The sequence below is a fragment of the Mustela lutreola genome, chromosome X (genome assembly GCF_030435805.1).
Source record: "Mustela lutreola isolate mMusLut2 chromosome X, mMusLut2.pri, whole genome shotgun sequence".
In the NCBI taxonomy this organism is placed as follows: domain Eukaryota; kingdom Metazoa; phylum Chordata; class Mammalia; order Carnivora; family Mustelidae; genus Mustela; species Mustela lutreola.
In genome coordinates, this window is record NC_081308.1 from 33,617,711 (window position 1) to 33,634,425 (window position 16,715).

The 16,715-nt window shown below is 43.4% G+C and overlaps 1 protein-coding gene across 7 annotated transcripts in view; it reads left to right on the forward strand.

The window, feature by feature from the left end:
- Positions 1 to 16,715, forward strand: part of SYTL5 (synaptotagmin like 5) — a 147,592-nt gene that overhangs the window by 114,279 nt on the left and 16,598 nt on the right. For all 7 annotated transcript variants that reach the window (XM_059157187.1, XM_059157186.1, XM_059157191.1 and 4 more), the window contains 3 exons: positions 2,887 to 3,065; positions 4,874 to 4,973; positions 7,992 to 8,153. In XM_059157187.1, the coding sequence (XP_059013170.1) occupies positions 2,887 to 3,065; positions 4,874 to 4,973; positions 7,992 to 8,153 (441 nt within the window). The remainder of the gene's footprint in view (positions 1 to 2,886; positions 3,066 to 4,873; positions 4,974 to 7,991; positions 8,154 to 16,715) is intronic.

Genomic DNA, 16,715 nt, shown 5'->3' on the forward strand with positions numbered 1-16,715 from the left:
GGAAGCAGACTCCCTGCTGAGCAGAGAGCCTGATGCAGGGCTTGATCCCGCATCCCAGGACCCTGGGATCATGACCTGAGCTGAAGGCAGAGGCTTTAACCCACTGAGCCACCCAGGCGCCCCAGAAATATCCCTATTTTAAATCTCAACGTTGTCGCAGTTAAGAGTATAAAGTTTGATTAGTAGGAAAATTGCCTTAGCTGCCTTAACTTCTCCCAAGCTTCAGCATTTATGGCTTCTTAAGTTTCCTATCATTAGGGGCCCGCTGCTCACTGAGGACTGCTTTGAAGATGTGGCTACTGTGAGAGACATGGTGTTGGCACAGCTGAGTGTTCAGAAGGTGTTCAGACTAAAAATCCAGAGCTCTTACTCCATGTCTTGGCACTGCCAACAATTTCTCTGAGCCAGTGTTTCCTCCTATGTAACACAAGGGCGTAGTGGCTTACCCGTGAAGCCCTTGGAAGTCAACGAATAGTCCCGGGACTGGCAGCCTTGCCTCACTTGGGGCAGAGACGAACACTTTGTCCGTTCACAGAGCCCCTAGTGATTTTTTCCATCCAGCTCCTGAGCCAAAAGTAACACCTGATGAATCCATTTATTAAGTAGCTAGTGATAGGTGATATATAGCGGAATGCTGTGGTTCAGGAACAAATTCTTAAGGCATCTTTGGTGTAAAAAAGGCGGTTTTATTCAAGCAAGGGACGGAGCCCATGGACAGAAAGAGCGACACTAGGGTCATGAGGAGTGACTGATTATACACTTTCGAGTTGGGAGGGGGTCGGGGACAGCATAAGTCTCTAAGGAATTTGGAAGCAAGGTTTCCAGGACCTTGAGGGGCTGCTGTTGAAGATAAGGTCATTTACTACTGTCTAGTAAAACTCGAGGCATGAGACCCTTCAGATATATACCAGGGGGCCATACGTTTGGAGGATGATTGCTAACTGGTATCTTGGAGGCTGGTAGAGCTTAAGGAAGTTTCCAAGGGGGGTTTTATCTATTAAAGAAGACTTATGGGATCCTGGAGGTCAGGCTCATGTCAAGTTAAGCTTGCCTTTTGACTCTAGCAAAAGTATGAACATTGAGATATTTGAGCTCCTGGAGGAAGGTAAATTTAGTTCTTTTCTATATTTCTTTTGCCTTTGTTCTCCACACCAGTCCGACCAAAAAAACTTAGTAGACATGCAAAACAATAATACGCATACATTGAAAGAAAAATACTTTTATTCCATTCTTAAATAGCCCTTAATCCGTCCTACTGGGATGTGGGTATCTGTTGGGCATTTAACAACTCGTCAAATCTCGGCATCTGACTGGACAGCACCACTTTTATTTCCTGTTCTGTGTTGATTTTTATCTAGTACTTACCTATTTTTCACAGCAGTTGTCAAAAAGTCAGCTTCACACAGATAGGACTTAACTGAAAAAGAATAAATTGTGATTTAATGTTGACACTGTGAACTACTGCTAAGAGTTCGCATGGTGTCTGATTGATGTCACTGCATTTCTCTTGAAATTTTAAAAATGCCCCCGTGGTCCCCTTGGGAAGCTGCTGTGGTGTTCTGGGATGTCTCAATACACATTTTCAAACTGTGCACCTAGGAGCTAGAGAGGAAGACTCTCAGACCCCACCGGAGACTGATTGCATCAGAATCTTAATCATTTTAAGAAGATCCCCTGGTGATTTATGTGCAATTAAAGTTTGAAAAGCACCACTCAAAGCCACCTGTTGTTATGAAAATTCTGTTTTGTTTTAGGAATAGGGAAGAAAAATGAGATCACTCACTGGCTCCCATTATAATTTCTAAGTAATTATGAAATTCTTGGTTTACTCTTGCCCTTGACTTAAGCTTAGAAGAGATACTGGCCACTTTGCCAGCATCCTGTTCTTTGATCAGTCTCTGTGCAACTGGAGAAATGTCCTGACTTTCATTGCGCATAACAGACAAAGTGGGAAGTCTAGGCTCTCTTTGGACTTACTCTAGGCCTTCCCAGTGGTTCACCGACAGGGCTCCTGAAACTGCTAGGTCACTCATGAAAGCCTTCCACGTGGTCTCTTGTGACGGTCATGTTGCTAAGATACAGTTTGGGTACTAAAGGGTAATTTTGTTACATTTAATTTAAACTGTGTCTCTTGTCACTAGTGTCTAATCAGAAATTCATTCTGGTGGATCTGGACTTTGTTATTACATTTTATTTTGTTTGTCAGTGTGTTGGTTGTTCTGTGTTCTCTTTTGTGGGTGGTAATTTTGCAGAGGGTTTGCAAAGCCCTAGTCTTTGACCTACCTCTGGAACCCAAACAGCTGCCCGGGGATTTCTCGGCAGCCCAGGGTCTATGAGGCTCTGGCATGCCCTTGGTAAAGCCGCTGTTAAGGCTTCCCAGGGACTGCTGGAAGGCTCTCTGTGGATATCAGAGAAAGAAACTTGTGGCTCCTGCTAGTACGAAATATATGAGCTTCTCTTTGTCCAGATGGATGCATTCTAGACCTTGAAGTAGATTGACCTTGAGTCTTTCAGGGAGAGAGACAAAAGCTACAGGCATGGGAAGAGGACTCCAGATCGAGGAAATGCCCCTAATGACCCTGTATTCATTAGAAGTGAATAAACAAAGGCTATCCACTTGCCCAGAAAGGCAATGCTTCCCCTATCAGCAAGCTTCCTGCCTGCCTTTAGAATGCTTCTTTAAGTCTTCTTGTCCCTTGTCAGGCTTGGATTTTATATAATACCAGAAAACCAAGCAAAACAAGTGATTTTTTTTTTTTCTTCACTCACCCTAGATTTTGTTCCTCATTATAAAGAATAAGAATTATAATTGAATAAAGGGGGTGGTTTCTGTGTAGAGCTAATTAGAATAACACTGGGCACCTCTTTTCATCTTGTTTATTCCAGACCAGCCTTAACAGCATGATGAGTGTTTACAGTGAAACGGGGGACTATGGCAACGTGAAGGTCAGTGGTGAAATCCTTCTCCACATCAGCTACTGCTACAAAACTGGCGGGCTCTACATTTTTGTCAAGAATTGCAGAAATCTGGCCATAGGAGATGAAAAGAAACAGAGGACAGATGCGTAAGCACGCAGCGTTTTCCTCGGATTGTTTCAATCACTGCTCTCTTTGTCAGCGTGTGTGGTTTTGTCTTAGCGTTCTTCTTGATTCAGAGCCTTCTCAGAAGGACGATTGTCCTTTTCCTCCTGTGTAACCCTTCTAAATACTCTCTAAGTGTATGTATAATGGTTGTGTCCGTGATTATCTGATTTTTCCAAAGCTATGAGTCAACATGACTCAGGACTATTGGTAGTTTACCCAGAGGCCACTCTGAGGTAGAGGCTGGCTGACACATCGTCATACCCCGGGATCGCTGAGTATCCTGTTCTGTGAGACCTTCCAGAGAAAATCACCAAGCTGTTAGCCCAATTGAATGACTCGAAAGGACAATTTGAGGCTCTCAGGTTTCCAGATATCAGCGGGGAGGCAGGTATGGACCATAGGTACGTGGGAAGGGAGCTAGATGAAAGATGTGTCAGGGGCTCCCAAGGTCATTGCCAGGCTTGATGATTTACTAGGAAGACTCACAGCCACAAAGATATGAGGCATGTGCGGCGAAGTTCTGAAGAACTGTTTACTGGGGAAGCTCATTTAGAGCCTCAACTGGTCACGGACCAAAATTCCAGTATCCGTGAAGGAAAGCAGGTGTTCTGCCTCAGCCATACTGTTTTTACAAATAGCTTAGTCCCAGTGAGCCACTCACATCTGTTCCGGGAGTGACGAGAATCCTCCAAGTTTCCAGATGCCTGTCAATGGCTAATGTTGTACGCAGGCATTTCCAAGGACCTCAATCTGAGGCCGGTCGGGTTATCCTTCTCCTCTGTAACAGGTGACCTAGGTCCAATAAACAGCTCAGAGAAGCTGTTTCCAAGTGTCTAAAGATAGACAAATGGGAGTGGGGCACCTGACTGCCTCAGTCGGTGGAGGGTACGGCTCTTGATCTCAAGGTTTTGAGTTCGAGCCTCCACGTTGGGTGTAGAGATTACTTAAAATGTTTTAAAAATTTAAAAAAACAGACAAAAGAGTATAGACTCTGAGTATAGATTGGTCCACCTCCTTCCTTAACTAAATATCCAAGGGCTTCAGGACCAATATAATCATTCAGAGTAGCATGGAAGGAGGTCATTTAAAGCCCTGATCAATATGCTTTAGGACTCTGGTACATCTTGTGCATTTCTAAGTCTGCCTTGGTGCCCCTGCTCCAGGAGGCTCCTGGGATAGCTCAACACAAGGTGTCGGGTAGGATAGCTATTGTGACATTGGATTGTTATTTCCTATTTGTTCTTTTTCACAGTTTTCCTTCATTCATCCATTTCCACATTTCCATTGATTTCACTCATCAGAAGTCCTGACATCAGAATGGAGAGGACTATAACATTACAGTATTTTGGGAGAGAATTGATCCTATGAACAGATGACATCTGTTGAGTGATATAACATGTCAGCTCCTGTATGTATCAACCAATTTAATCCTTGCAAGGCCATAAGTTAGATACTCTTACTATCCCAGTTTTACAGAAGAGGAAACTGAGGCACAGAGAAGTTAAGTAAGTTCTTGAGTTTACCAAAACTGTTGAGGCATAGAGTAATTCAAGTCTAGTTGGCTGGACTTCAGAGCACACACTCTTCATCACTATACATTAACTGCTTCTCTCTTCTTGGAAGCCTGGAATTATATTTTAAGGTATCCTGCCATGTAGACTACATTCTCTTTGGTTCTCTCATGTCTGATGACCTGTTCCCTTCACCTCTTTTGTTCACCCAAGTCCCTTACTGTTCCTTGCAAAGTAGAGGTCTCCCAATAATTACTTTCACATTTTATCATCTACAGTTATGTCAAGTCGTACCTTCTTCCTGACAAATCCAGAAACAATAAGCGCAAGACCAAGATCAGAACAGGCACCAATCCAGAATTCAATGAGACACTAAAGGTATGTACAGGCTCTCTCATATTCACTCAAGTGACACCATTCATACCCTCATTGGTTTAAAATTGACTATGGGGGATTTGCATGTCCAGGTTTAAATATCTTTTAGAAAAGCAGAATTTGAATAATCTGTGTCTTACTCTTAGCTTTTCTAAGAGTTCTTGGAAAAGAAGAACTGTAAGCCATCTTTACTCTGTTTATTTCTCTGCTGCTGCTAACATGACACCTGATGAAAAGATGATCCAGTGAAATTGCATCTGAGCTGATGCATCTTTTTTTTTAATTTTTTATTTTTTATAAACATATATTTTTATCCCCAGGGATACAGGTCTGTGAATTGCCAGGTTTACACACTTCACAGCACTCACCAAAGCACATACCCTCCCCAGTGTCCATAACCCCACCCCCCTTCTTCCAACCCGCCTCCCCCCAGCTAAGGTCAGGAACACGGCAGGGATGATGCATCTTTTTTTTAAAGATTTTTTTAATTTACCTGAGAGAGAGACGGTGAGAGAGAGCATGAGAGAGGAGAAGGTCAGAGGGAGAAGCAGACTCCTCATGGAGCTGAGAGCCATGGGGGGCTCGATCCTGGGACTCCGGGATCATGACCTGAGCCAAAGGCATTCACTTAACTAACTGAGCCACCCAGGCGCCCCTGAGCTGATGCATCTTGTCAAAAAATATGTTTCACCCTTGGGAAAGAGGTTTTTTCCTAGTTCCCCTTAAAAGGTGTTTGTCACAGTTTTGACACTAACTTAGCAAGTCACTTTGTACACACTCCTTGATGTGCTCCCACAGCATGAGTCTGTGCTATTTCTTGTCAGATCTCAGAGTTGAGCTAAATTTAGGCCCATGGTTAATGAACAGTGGAGATGCACGGTTGGATTTGAGGAAGCTCAAAGAAAGTGGCCCTGGTAAGACACAACCCAGGCCACATTCCTGGAGACATTACTTCCCCCATGGGCTACTGTGTAATGACCCCTTCTCCCACCCTGGACCAATCTAGCATGGTAAGAAGGATCCGGGGAGACTGGAATGTAGAAGTTATTGCCAGTCGCAGGAAAATGTACGGGCCTTGTACCCAGAGTGAGGGAGTCAGAATCCACCATAGCAGGAAGTTGGTGAGTGGGGACATCCATCAGTGGGGTCGTGTTTGGAAGCAGGAGCCAATATGAAGACAGATCAAAATGAGAATGAGTGAATATGGGCAGGGGGTGAATCTGGCGGCTCTAACAAGGTAGCAAAGACGAGCCTAGCAGGACAGATAGAGTGATGTGGCAAATTCCAGAAGCCGGGAGCCAAAGCCAGTCACGCCAGGAACAGCAAGGATGGGTATAGAAGCAAATCCAAGATCCAGAAACAGCCTGCAGTGTGTCTCCTGTGGTAGTGATTGGCCACCTGTTGCCTGTTGTGAGGTTCAAGGGTGTATAGGCATGTGGCTGTGGATCACGTTCTGCTGAAAAGGAGAAGCTACCCCAGCAACATTGTCTTTCTGCTCCATCTCTGTAGCGGGTCTCTTCCCTCCCGCACTTAGGCGAGACTTGATGAAGTTTGGTGTTTGCAACTTCCTCACTGACAGGACTTTTCTGGATTTGGGGGTTCTCGTCATGATTAGAAGAAGACAGAGACACTATGGAGTATTATGCCTCCATCAGAAAGGACGAATACCCAACTTTTGTAGCAACATGGACGGGACTGGAAGAGATTATGCTGAGTGAAATAAGTCAAGCAGAGAGAGTCAATTATCATATGGTTTCACTTATTTGTGGAGCATAACAAATAGCATGGAGGACATGGGGAGTTAGAGAGAAGGGAGTTGGGGTAAATTGGAAGGGGAGGTGAATCATGAGAGACTATGGACTCTGAAAAACAATCTGAGGGATTTGAAGTGGCGAGGGGGTGGGAGGTCGGGGTACCAGGTGGTGGGTATTATAGAGGGCACGGATTGCATGGAGCACTGGGTCTGGTGAAAAAATAATGATACTGTTACGCTGAAAATAAATAAATGGAAAAAAAAAAGGAGAAAAGAAAAAAAAAGAAGACAGAGAAGTTGGAGAGTTGATGCAGCAAACATTAAGCTTACAAAGTAGATTTTTTAAAATGATTCACATCACACACACACACACAAAAAACCTGAGGGTTGCTGTGGGGAGGGGGATAGAGAGAAGGTGGTTGGGTGATGGACATTGGGGAGGGTATGTGCTATGGTGAGTGCTGTGAAGTGTGTAAACCTGATGATACACAGACCTGTACCCCTGGGGCTAATAATACATTATATGTTAATTAAAAGAAAGAAGGGCGCCTGGGTGGCTCAGTGGATTAGGCCTCTGCCTTTGGCTCAGGTCATGATCTCAGGGTCCTGGGATCGAGTCCTGCATCGGGCTCTCTGCTTGGCAGGGAGCCTGCTTCCCTCTCTCGGCCTGCCTCTCTGCCTACTTGTGATCTCTGTCTGTCAAATAAATAAATAAAATCTTAAAAAAAAAAAAGAACAGGGACGCCTGGGTGGCTCAGTTGGTTAAACAGCTGCCTTCGGCTCAGGTCATGATCCCAGCGTCCTGGGATCGAGTCCCACATCGGGCTCCTTGCTCGGCAGGGAGCCTGCTTCTCCCTCTGCCTCTGCCTGCCATTCTGTCTGCCTGTGCTTGCTCTCCCCCCCCCTCTGATAAATAAATAAAATCTTTAAAAAAAAAAAAAGAACAATTCACAGATGAAAACCAGGTAAAACTGGAAAGGGGCAATCATCATTACCTAACCCTTTTTATGTACTATTTGAAGTTTATTGACTTTTTCTTAAATAACTGGCTGATACATCTTTCAGTTGAAGGTCTAACACAAAATAAGTGTACGGCCTAGAACCCCAGCTGTAGCACCAACAAGGAGAAATATGGTGGTTTTTTGTGTTTGTTTTGTTCGTATTACAAGCGCATATGGCCTGAAAGTTGGTGAAAGTAAATTTCAGCCTGTCGTAGAACTGGGCAGAGCCATCCACGTGGAGTGTAATGTTGTGACTCTCCTTTGCAGTACACCATCAGCCACACCCAGCTGGAGACGAGAACTCTGCAGCTCTCGGTCTGGCATCATGATCGATTCGGCCGTAACAGCTTCCTCGGGGAGGTGGAGATTCCTTTTGACTCATGGAACTTTGAAAATCCAAGCGATGAGTGGTTTGTGCTTCAGCCCAAGGTAGGAAATGCCTGGAGATTAATCAAACAGTTATGCAACGGGACAAGTTAGGAACAAAATTGATGTCCTCGGCCTAGAGAATCTGAAGACTTCTCATTTTCAAGCGGTAATCTGAACAGATGAATGCAGCTAATTTTGGAATAATATAAGACACGTAAATCCTTTCCTTGGAATTCTCTTTAATACAGACTATCTGTACCATGCAAGTCACATAGTCATATATAATATTAATTTGACTTACTAAAAATGTATTCATCATTTGGAGGTCTCCATAGATTTAAAAAAGAAGGAATACATTATATGACCCTATCAGCAGGAAAAAGCATTCGATTTCATGGAAGTAAAAACAAATCCATAGAGGCAAAGAGTCTTAGAACATTCTCTCTATTCCCCATTCTCCACAATTCAAACATAAGCAGGAATGGTCTTGCCTTGCCTCAGGAAGCAATCAGTAGCTAAAGTATCTGGTTTCCTATATTCTGACTTTGGAGATTCATAACCCAGGTTTAAGTTATAGTCAGAAAAACAGTTTTGAAGCTCGTTCTAGAAATTAAATGCAACAGAGCATGTTCTGAACTAGAGCAACAGTACCTTGGCTTCGCCCTATGCAACCGGAGTCTCTGTACATTTATAGTGATTTTTTAAGTCAAAAGTGGGATGAGAAAAGGTCACATTGATGTATCCGAAGATTGTTCTTTTTATTTTTTTCAAGATTTTATTTATTTATTTGAAAGACAGAGATCACAAGTAGGCAGAGAGGCAGGCGGGAGGGGGGAGCAGGTTCCCTGTTGAGCAGAGAGCTTGATGCAGGACTCGATCCCAGGACCCTGGGATCATGACCTGAGCCTAAGGCAGAAACTTTAACCCACTGAACCACGCAGATGCCCATGAAGATTGTTCTTTATATACAGAGAGGCAGAAAGAACATGACGGTAAAGATAGTAGACTCAAATCAGACTTGCTGGGTTCAGTCCTGGCTTCATGATTATCTGTTGACATTTGACACATTAACTCCCCAGGCTTTGGTGTTCTCATTTGTGAGGTAATGCTTAAACATATCTTACTGGGACATTGTGAAACTTGAAGAAGCACCCTGTGATACCCACAGTACCGTGTCAGGTACATTTTAAGTCCTCAATAAAGGCTAGGTAGTGTTTCTGTTACATCACAGCCCTTGTATCACAATTGACAGAAACCCTGCTCATAACCACTCAAAAATATACAAGGAAATTATTGGCCAGTGATTATCAAACTTGGTTTTACCCAGATAACTCACATCATATCTAGGCCTTGGATTCTCTTGATCTCTCTCTCTCTCTTTTTAAAAGATTTTATTTATTTATTTGACAGACAGAGATCACAAGTAGGCAGAGAGGCAGGCAGAGAGATAGGAAGGGAAGCAGGCTCCCCGCTGACCAGAGAGCCCGATGTGGGGCTCTATCCCAGGACCCTGGGATCATGACCTGAGCAGAAGGCAGAGGCTTTAACCCACTGAGGCACCCAGGTGCCCCTTGGTCTCTCTTCTGTGTGTTGGCTTCATTTTGAGACTCTGTGCGGTTGGTCTCCCTCACTAGCTCCAGTATGATTCTCTTGGACATTACAATATGCGCGAGCCCCTCCTCCTTGCGCTACACAGTCGGGGAGAGGAAAATGTCCTCCTCTTGCAGCAGTGCACTCAGCACCCTGGGCCTGGTTCTCCTCACTCGGATGACATCACTTGCTCACCCTGAGCTAACTGCCATGACCGGCCAGGGAGGTGAGAAGTACTGGCTGACTTAAGACAATCAGAACATACCCCTGTCCTGAAGATAGTATTTCCCCAAAGGGAACCCAGGGATAGTAGTTCTAAAACAATGGTGAGTGGAAGCTGGACAGCAACACATGCATCAATCATCAGCAGCAACACAGTGTCCACGACAAACATCGTGAGGTCTAAGTATCATCATTTCCGTTGTATCTGAGATTGAAGCTCAGAAGCTGAACACAATTTTCTGGTAGACTTTTAGAACTACGGACCTCAAACTTGGTGTAATCGTGGGAAATCTTTGGGAAGTATAATTGGGCTGTGGGTAAAATTAATAATAAAATATAATAAAAGCCCTTAAACATAAAATAACTGCAGACCTCTGACTAACATAAATATGATAGGAAGCACAAAAGTCACAAGAAATAAGTCCGCAATAGTTTAATATTCCCTTGACGTTAACTGTGGGAAATAATCAGTCATTAAACATGGAGTCTCTTGGAATGGAATGAAAAGCCTTACCATGAAGGATAGCACTTAATCTGACTTCAGCAGTCTCCTGGCACTTGCTTCCTTTTGTGTGTAATAGATGGGCACCACAGACTCATAGTTAGAAAATGTCTAAGACATTATATGAAGCATGATGTAGATGAAGAACAAGTAACGTTCATTTTAGTACCTGAAAATAACTGATCTGTCATAAACGTAACATTAAAGCACATAGGGGCTCTTTGGAAAACAGCTTGGAATGTTCCAGTCAGTTTCCTGGAAATGGTGGAAGTACTTGCCCTGGGATGTTATCTAAGCTCTCCCAGGTGCACCCTCTGTGCTTAGGGACCAGGCACTTTCCAGGCAATCACCTTCACATTGCCACTGAGTGATTTCTTTTTCTGTCATAAGAGATAGCTCTCGGGCTGCTCAAGGGAGAAAAGTTCTGATTGAGTGTAACGTTTGGAACTCCTTGGTCCTCTGCCAGATCCCCCTTGCATTCCTTTAACTGTGACTGTTAGGAGTTTGGCCTCCAACAGCCTTCACCTGAGACTGTTTAGAAGACTGTTCCAGACTACTGTAGCTTTTTCCATGAGCAGGGAGTCCAAAGCTCCTAGGAGCTTACGTACTACCTCTCACAAGGCAGCCCTTTGCCAATAACCCATACACTGGGGAGTCGGAAAGCCCAGTTCCCTTACTGAGAGTGGTGCGGGGGTAAGGGAGTGGTGCCCCAAGGCATTACTTACACTCTACAGCTTTCCCACCAGATCAGGCTACCCTGACCCTAAACTTCATCTTTGTCACCCCTTCCCTGCTCTATCCTGGGAACAATTCTTTTTTTTTTTTTTAATTTTTATTTTTTATCCTGGGAACAATTCTTAATGAGGCAGTGTGTAAGAACCCTCACCACACGGTGAGCTTCTGGGGAACCCCTTAGAGGTTTGTGTCTTTTTTTTTTTTTAAGATTTTATTTATTTGACAGAGAAATCACAAGTAGGCAGAGAGGTAGGCTGGGGGTGGGGAAGCAGGCTCCCTCCTGAGCAGAGAGCCGTATGCGGGGCTCGATCCCAGAACCCTGAGATCATGACCTGGGCTGAAGCACTGAGCCCCCCCAGGTGCCCCTAGGTTTGTGTCTTTAATCCCTGTCATCTTTCTCTTCCAAGAAAAAGATGACACATAGAGGCACACATGTGGTCTCTGACCCATGGGGGACGTGCATATGTGTCTCTGACACATACAGAAGAAAGCCCGCAGAGTCAGCCTTGTTTGGGCACCATGCCTTCCAGAAATGGGAAATGGGGAAGACAGATGCAACATACTCCGTAGGCTGCCTTCTCTTATTGGTGGCTCATCCTCAGGCTGGGCTGGGCTCTCGGTGCTGGAGTATCAGCCTGTCACTTTGTTTTCAGTCTCCTGTCTCAGCCCCTTCAAGGCAGTAGTCACTTCAGCAGCTCTGGATAGAGTATGAGCAGCCTTGGACACTCGATGTTTCCTTCTAGATTATCAAGCGGGAGACGTGAAGTGTAAACTACAGGGACCAATTTCCTTAGTGACAGAGGATCAGAATCAATAGTCCTTCGGTGTTCGGAAATACTGACATCCCTTTGCAGTGGGAATACTGGAAAGATACAGTGCCTTATTTCTTACTGACACTGCGTTAGCGAATGTCCTTTGACACCGCCTTTGGTTTTGGTACGCCTTATGGCCCTAAGCCAGTGGGGAGGCTGGAGCGGACAGAGGAAGATCTCAAGCTGTCAAGCGTCCTGTAAAGCAGTTTCACAATATGACTTCCATTTTACTGCATGATATGAGACTGTTTATTAGCTGTAACTCATTGTCTCTCTGAAAGGCATATTAGGTAGTTAGACGAGAAGGGTTTGTCAGTATGAATTGCCTTTCATGTCTTCCCAGAAGGTGCTATTATAAAAACAAGGAGCTTTGAAAATCACCGGCAAGCTCGAGTATTTTCCAAGTAAATCTGTGCTCTGCCTTCAGGCAGGGAGTTGATGCAAATTTCTGTGAAATTATTCCTGAGCTGAAAGGCTCTCTGTAACTGGTGGTTTGGGCAGACTCTTGTCCATAATTTATTACCCCCACTGTAGTAGACCTGAAAATGTACAAGGAGCTCTGCTTCCAACACTGATGTAATGTGGATTGCTCTTTTGAAAAGGCAGATAATGGGGGTTCCCTGGTGACGCCACACTTCCTGCTCAGTCAGATACCCTCACTGGTTCCCTACTGCTTTTGCATATGGTTTGAATAAATCTTGACCCATCATCCTGGCACTTCAGTGCTCCTTGATATGGCCCCGCCTTCTGTACCAGGGGAGGATGTCAGTGCTCTACCCGGATCCCCAGCATCATTCGTATGTGGCTCCCCATGGCTTTTGCTCACACCAGCCAGCACCTGTCCGTCTTCGTAGGAGAGGAGCCCTCAGGGTGCTGATGTGGGCTTGGTCTGTGGTCATGAAGAGGCAGAAGAACCTGGGTATTTAAGTTTTCTGAGGAGTGGAGGGCAGAGCCCTTGTTCAGTAACTGATGGCCGAAGGAGTGTCATCAACACTTCTATTCTCTTGTCTATGGTTGAGACAGCACTCAGAGATGTGATCTGCCTTGTTCGCAACGCTCCCTTGCGCAACTGAGAAAAAGCTACTCATCATAAACCTTTGCTTGATATCACAACTTCTTTTTTTTTTTTTGAAATTTTAATATAATTTTTTATTTTTTATAAACATATATTTTTATCCCCAGGGGTACAGGTCTGTGAATCACCAGGTTTACACACTTCACAGCACTCACCAAAACACATACCCTCCCCAATGTCCATAATACCACCCCCTTCTCCCAAACCCCCTCCCCCCAACAACCCTCAGTTTGTTTTGTGAGATTAAGAGTCACTTATGGTTTGTCTCCCTCCCAATCCCATCTTCTTTCATTTATTCTTTTCGTACCCACTTAAGCCCCCATGTTGCATCACCACTTCCTCATATCAGGGAGATCATATGATATTTGTCTTTCTCCGCCTGACTTATTTCGCTAAGCATGATACGCTCTAGTTCCATCCATGTTGTCGCAAATGGCAAGATTTCGTTTCTTTTGATGGCTGCATAGTATTCCATTGTGTATATATACCACATCTTCTTGATCCATTCATCTGTTGATGGACATCTAGGTTCTTTCCATAGTTTGGCTATTGTGGACATTGCTGCTATAAACATTCGAGTACACGTGCCCCTTTGGATCACTACGTTTGTATCTTTAGGGTAAATGCCCAATAGTGCAATTGCTGGGTCATAGGGCAGTTCTATTTTCAACATTTTGAGGAACCTCCATGCTGTTTTCCAGAGAGGTTGCACCAGCTTGCATTCCCACCAACAGTGTAGGAGGGTTCCCCTTTCTCCGCATCCTCGCCAGCATCTGTCATTTCCTGACTTGTTGATTTTAGCCATTCTGACTGGTGTGAGGTGATATCGCATTGTGGTTTTGATTTGTATTTCCCTGATGCCGAGTGATATGGAGCACTTTTTCATGTGTCTGTTGGCCATCTGGATGTCTTCTTTGCAGAAATGTCTGCTCATGTCCTGTGCCCATTTCTTGATTGGATTATTTGTTCTTTGGGTGTTGAGTTTGCTAAGTTCTTTATAGATTCTGGACACTAGTCCTTTATCTGATATGTCGTTTGCAAATATCTTCTCCCATTCTGTCAGTTGTCTTTTGATTTTGTGAACTGTTTCCTTTGCTGTGCAAAAGCTTTTGACCTTGATGAAATCCCAATAGTTCATTTTTGCCCTTGCTTCCCTTGCCTTTGGCGTTGTTCCTAGGAAGATGTTGCTGCGGCTGAGGTCAAAGAGGTTGCTGCCTGTGTTCTCCTCAAGGATTTTGATGGATTCCTTTCTCACATTGAGGTCCTTCATCCATTTTGAGTCTATTTTTGTGTGTGGTGTAAGGAAATGGTCCAATTTCATTTTTCTGCATGTGGCTGTCCAATTTTCCCAGCACCATTTATTGAAGAGGCTGTCTTTTTTCCATTGGACATTCTTTCCTGCTTTGTCGAAGATTAATTGACCATAGATTTGAGGGTCTATTTCTGGGCTCTCTATTCTGTTCCATTGATCTATGTGTCTGTTTTTGTGCCAGTACCATGCTGTCTTGATGATGACAGCTTTGTAATAGAGCTTGAAGTCCGGGATTGTGATGCCACCAACGTTGGCTTTCTTTTTCAATATCCCTTTAGCTATTCGAGGTCTTTTCTGGTTCCATATAAATTTTAGAATTATTTGTTCCATTTCTTTGAAAAAGATGGATGGTACTTTGATAGGAATTGCATTAAATGTGTAGATTGCTTTAGGTAGCATAGACATTTTCACAATATTTATTCTTCCAATCCAGGAGCATGGAACATTTTTCCATTTCTTTGTGTCTTCCTCAATTTCTTTCATGAGTACTTTATAGTTTTCTGAGTATAGATTCTGTGTCTCTTTGGTTAGGTTTATTCCTAGGTATCTTATGGTTTTGGATGCAATTGTAAATGGGATTGACTCCTTAATTTCCCTTTCTTCTGTCTTGCTGTTGGTGTAGAGAAATGCAACTGATTTCTGTGCATTGATTTTATATCCTGACACTTTACTGAATTCCTGTATAAGTTCTAGCAGTTTTGGAGTGGAGTCTTTTGGGTTTTCCACATATAGTATCATATCATCTGCGAAGAGTGATAATTTGACTTCTTCTTTGCCGATTTGGATGCCTTTAATTTCCTTTTGTTGTCTGATTGCTGAGGCTAGGACCTCTAGTACTATGTTGAATAGCAGTGGTGATAATGGACATCCCTGCCGTGTTCCTGACCTTAGCGGAAAAGCTTTCAGTTTTTCTCCATTGAGAATGATATTTGCGGTGGGTTTTTCATAGATGGCTTTGATGATATTGAGGTATGTGCCCTCTATCCCTACACTTTGAAGAGTTTTGATCAGGAAGGGATGCTGTACTTTGTCAAATGCTTTTTCAGCATCTATTGAGAGTATCATATGGTTCTTGTTCTTACTTTTATTGATGTGTTGTATCACATTGACTGATTTGCGGATGTTGAACCAACCTTGCAGCCCTGGAATAAATCCCACTTGGTCGTGGTGAATAATCTTTTTAATGTACTGTTGAATCCTATTGGCTAGTATTTTGTTCAGTATTTTCGCATCTGTGTTCATCAAGGATATCGGTCTATAGCTCTCTTTTTTGGTGGGATCCTTGTCTGGTTTGGGGATCAAGGTGATGCTGGCCTCATAAAATGAGTTTGGAAGTTTTCCTTCCATTTCTATTTTTTGGAACAGTTTTAGGAGAATAGGAATTAGTTCTTCTTTAAATGTTTGGTAGAATTCCCCCGGGAAGCCGTCTGGCCCTGGGCTTTTGTTTGTTTGGAGATTTTTAATGACTGTTTCAATCTCCTTACTGGTTATGGGTCTGTTCAGGCTTTCTATTTCTTCCTGGTTCAGTTGTGGTAGTTTATATGTTTCTAGGAATGCATCCATTTCTTCCAGATTGTCAAATTTATTGCCGTAGAGTTGCTCATAGTATGTTCTTATAATAGTTTGTATTTCTTTGGTGTTAGTTGTGATCTCTCCACTTTCATTCATGATTTTATTTATTTGGGTCCTTTCTCTTTTTGATAAGTCTGGCCAGGGGTTTATCAATTTTATTAATTCTTTCAAAGAACCAGCTCCTACTTTCGTTGATTTGTTCTATTGTTTTTTTGGTTTCGATTTCATTGATTTCTGCTCTGATCTTTATGATTTCTCTTCTCCTGCTAGGCTTAGGGTTTCTTTCTTGTTCTTTCTCCAGCTCCTTTAGGTGTAGGGTTAGATTGTGTACCTGAGACCTTTCTTGTTTCTTGAGAAAGGCTTGTACCGCTATATATTTTCCTCTCAGGACTGCCTTTGTTGTGTCCCACAGGTTTTGAACCGTTGTATTTTCATTATCATTTGTTTCCATGATTTTTTTCAATTCTTCTTTAATTTCCCGGTTGACCCATTCATTCTTTAGAAGGATACTGTTTAGTCTCCATGTATTTTGGTTCTTTTCAAACTTCCTTTTGTGGTTGAGTTCTAGCTTTAGAGCATTGTGGTCTGAAAATATGCAGGGAATGATCCCAATCTTTTGATACCGGTTGAGTCCTGATTTAGGACCCAGGATGTGATCTATTCTGGAGAATGTTCCATGTGCACTAGAAAAGAATGTGTATTCTGTTGCTTTGGGATGAAATGTTCTGAATATATCTGTAATGTCCATCTGGTCCAGTGTGTCGTTTAAGGCCTTTATTTCCTTGCTGATCTTTTGCTTGGA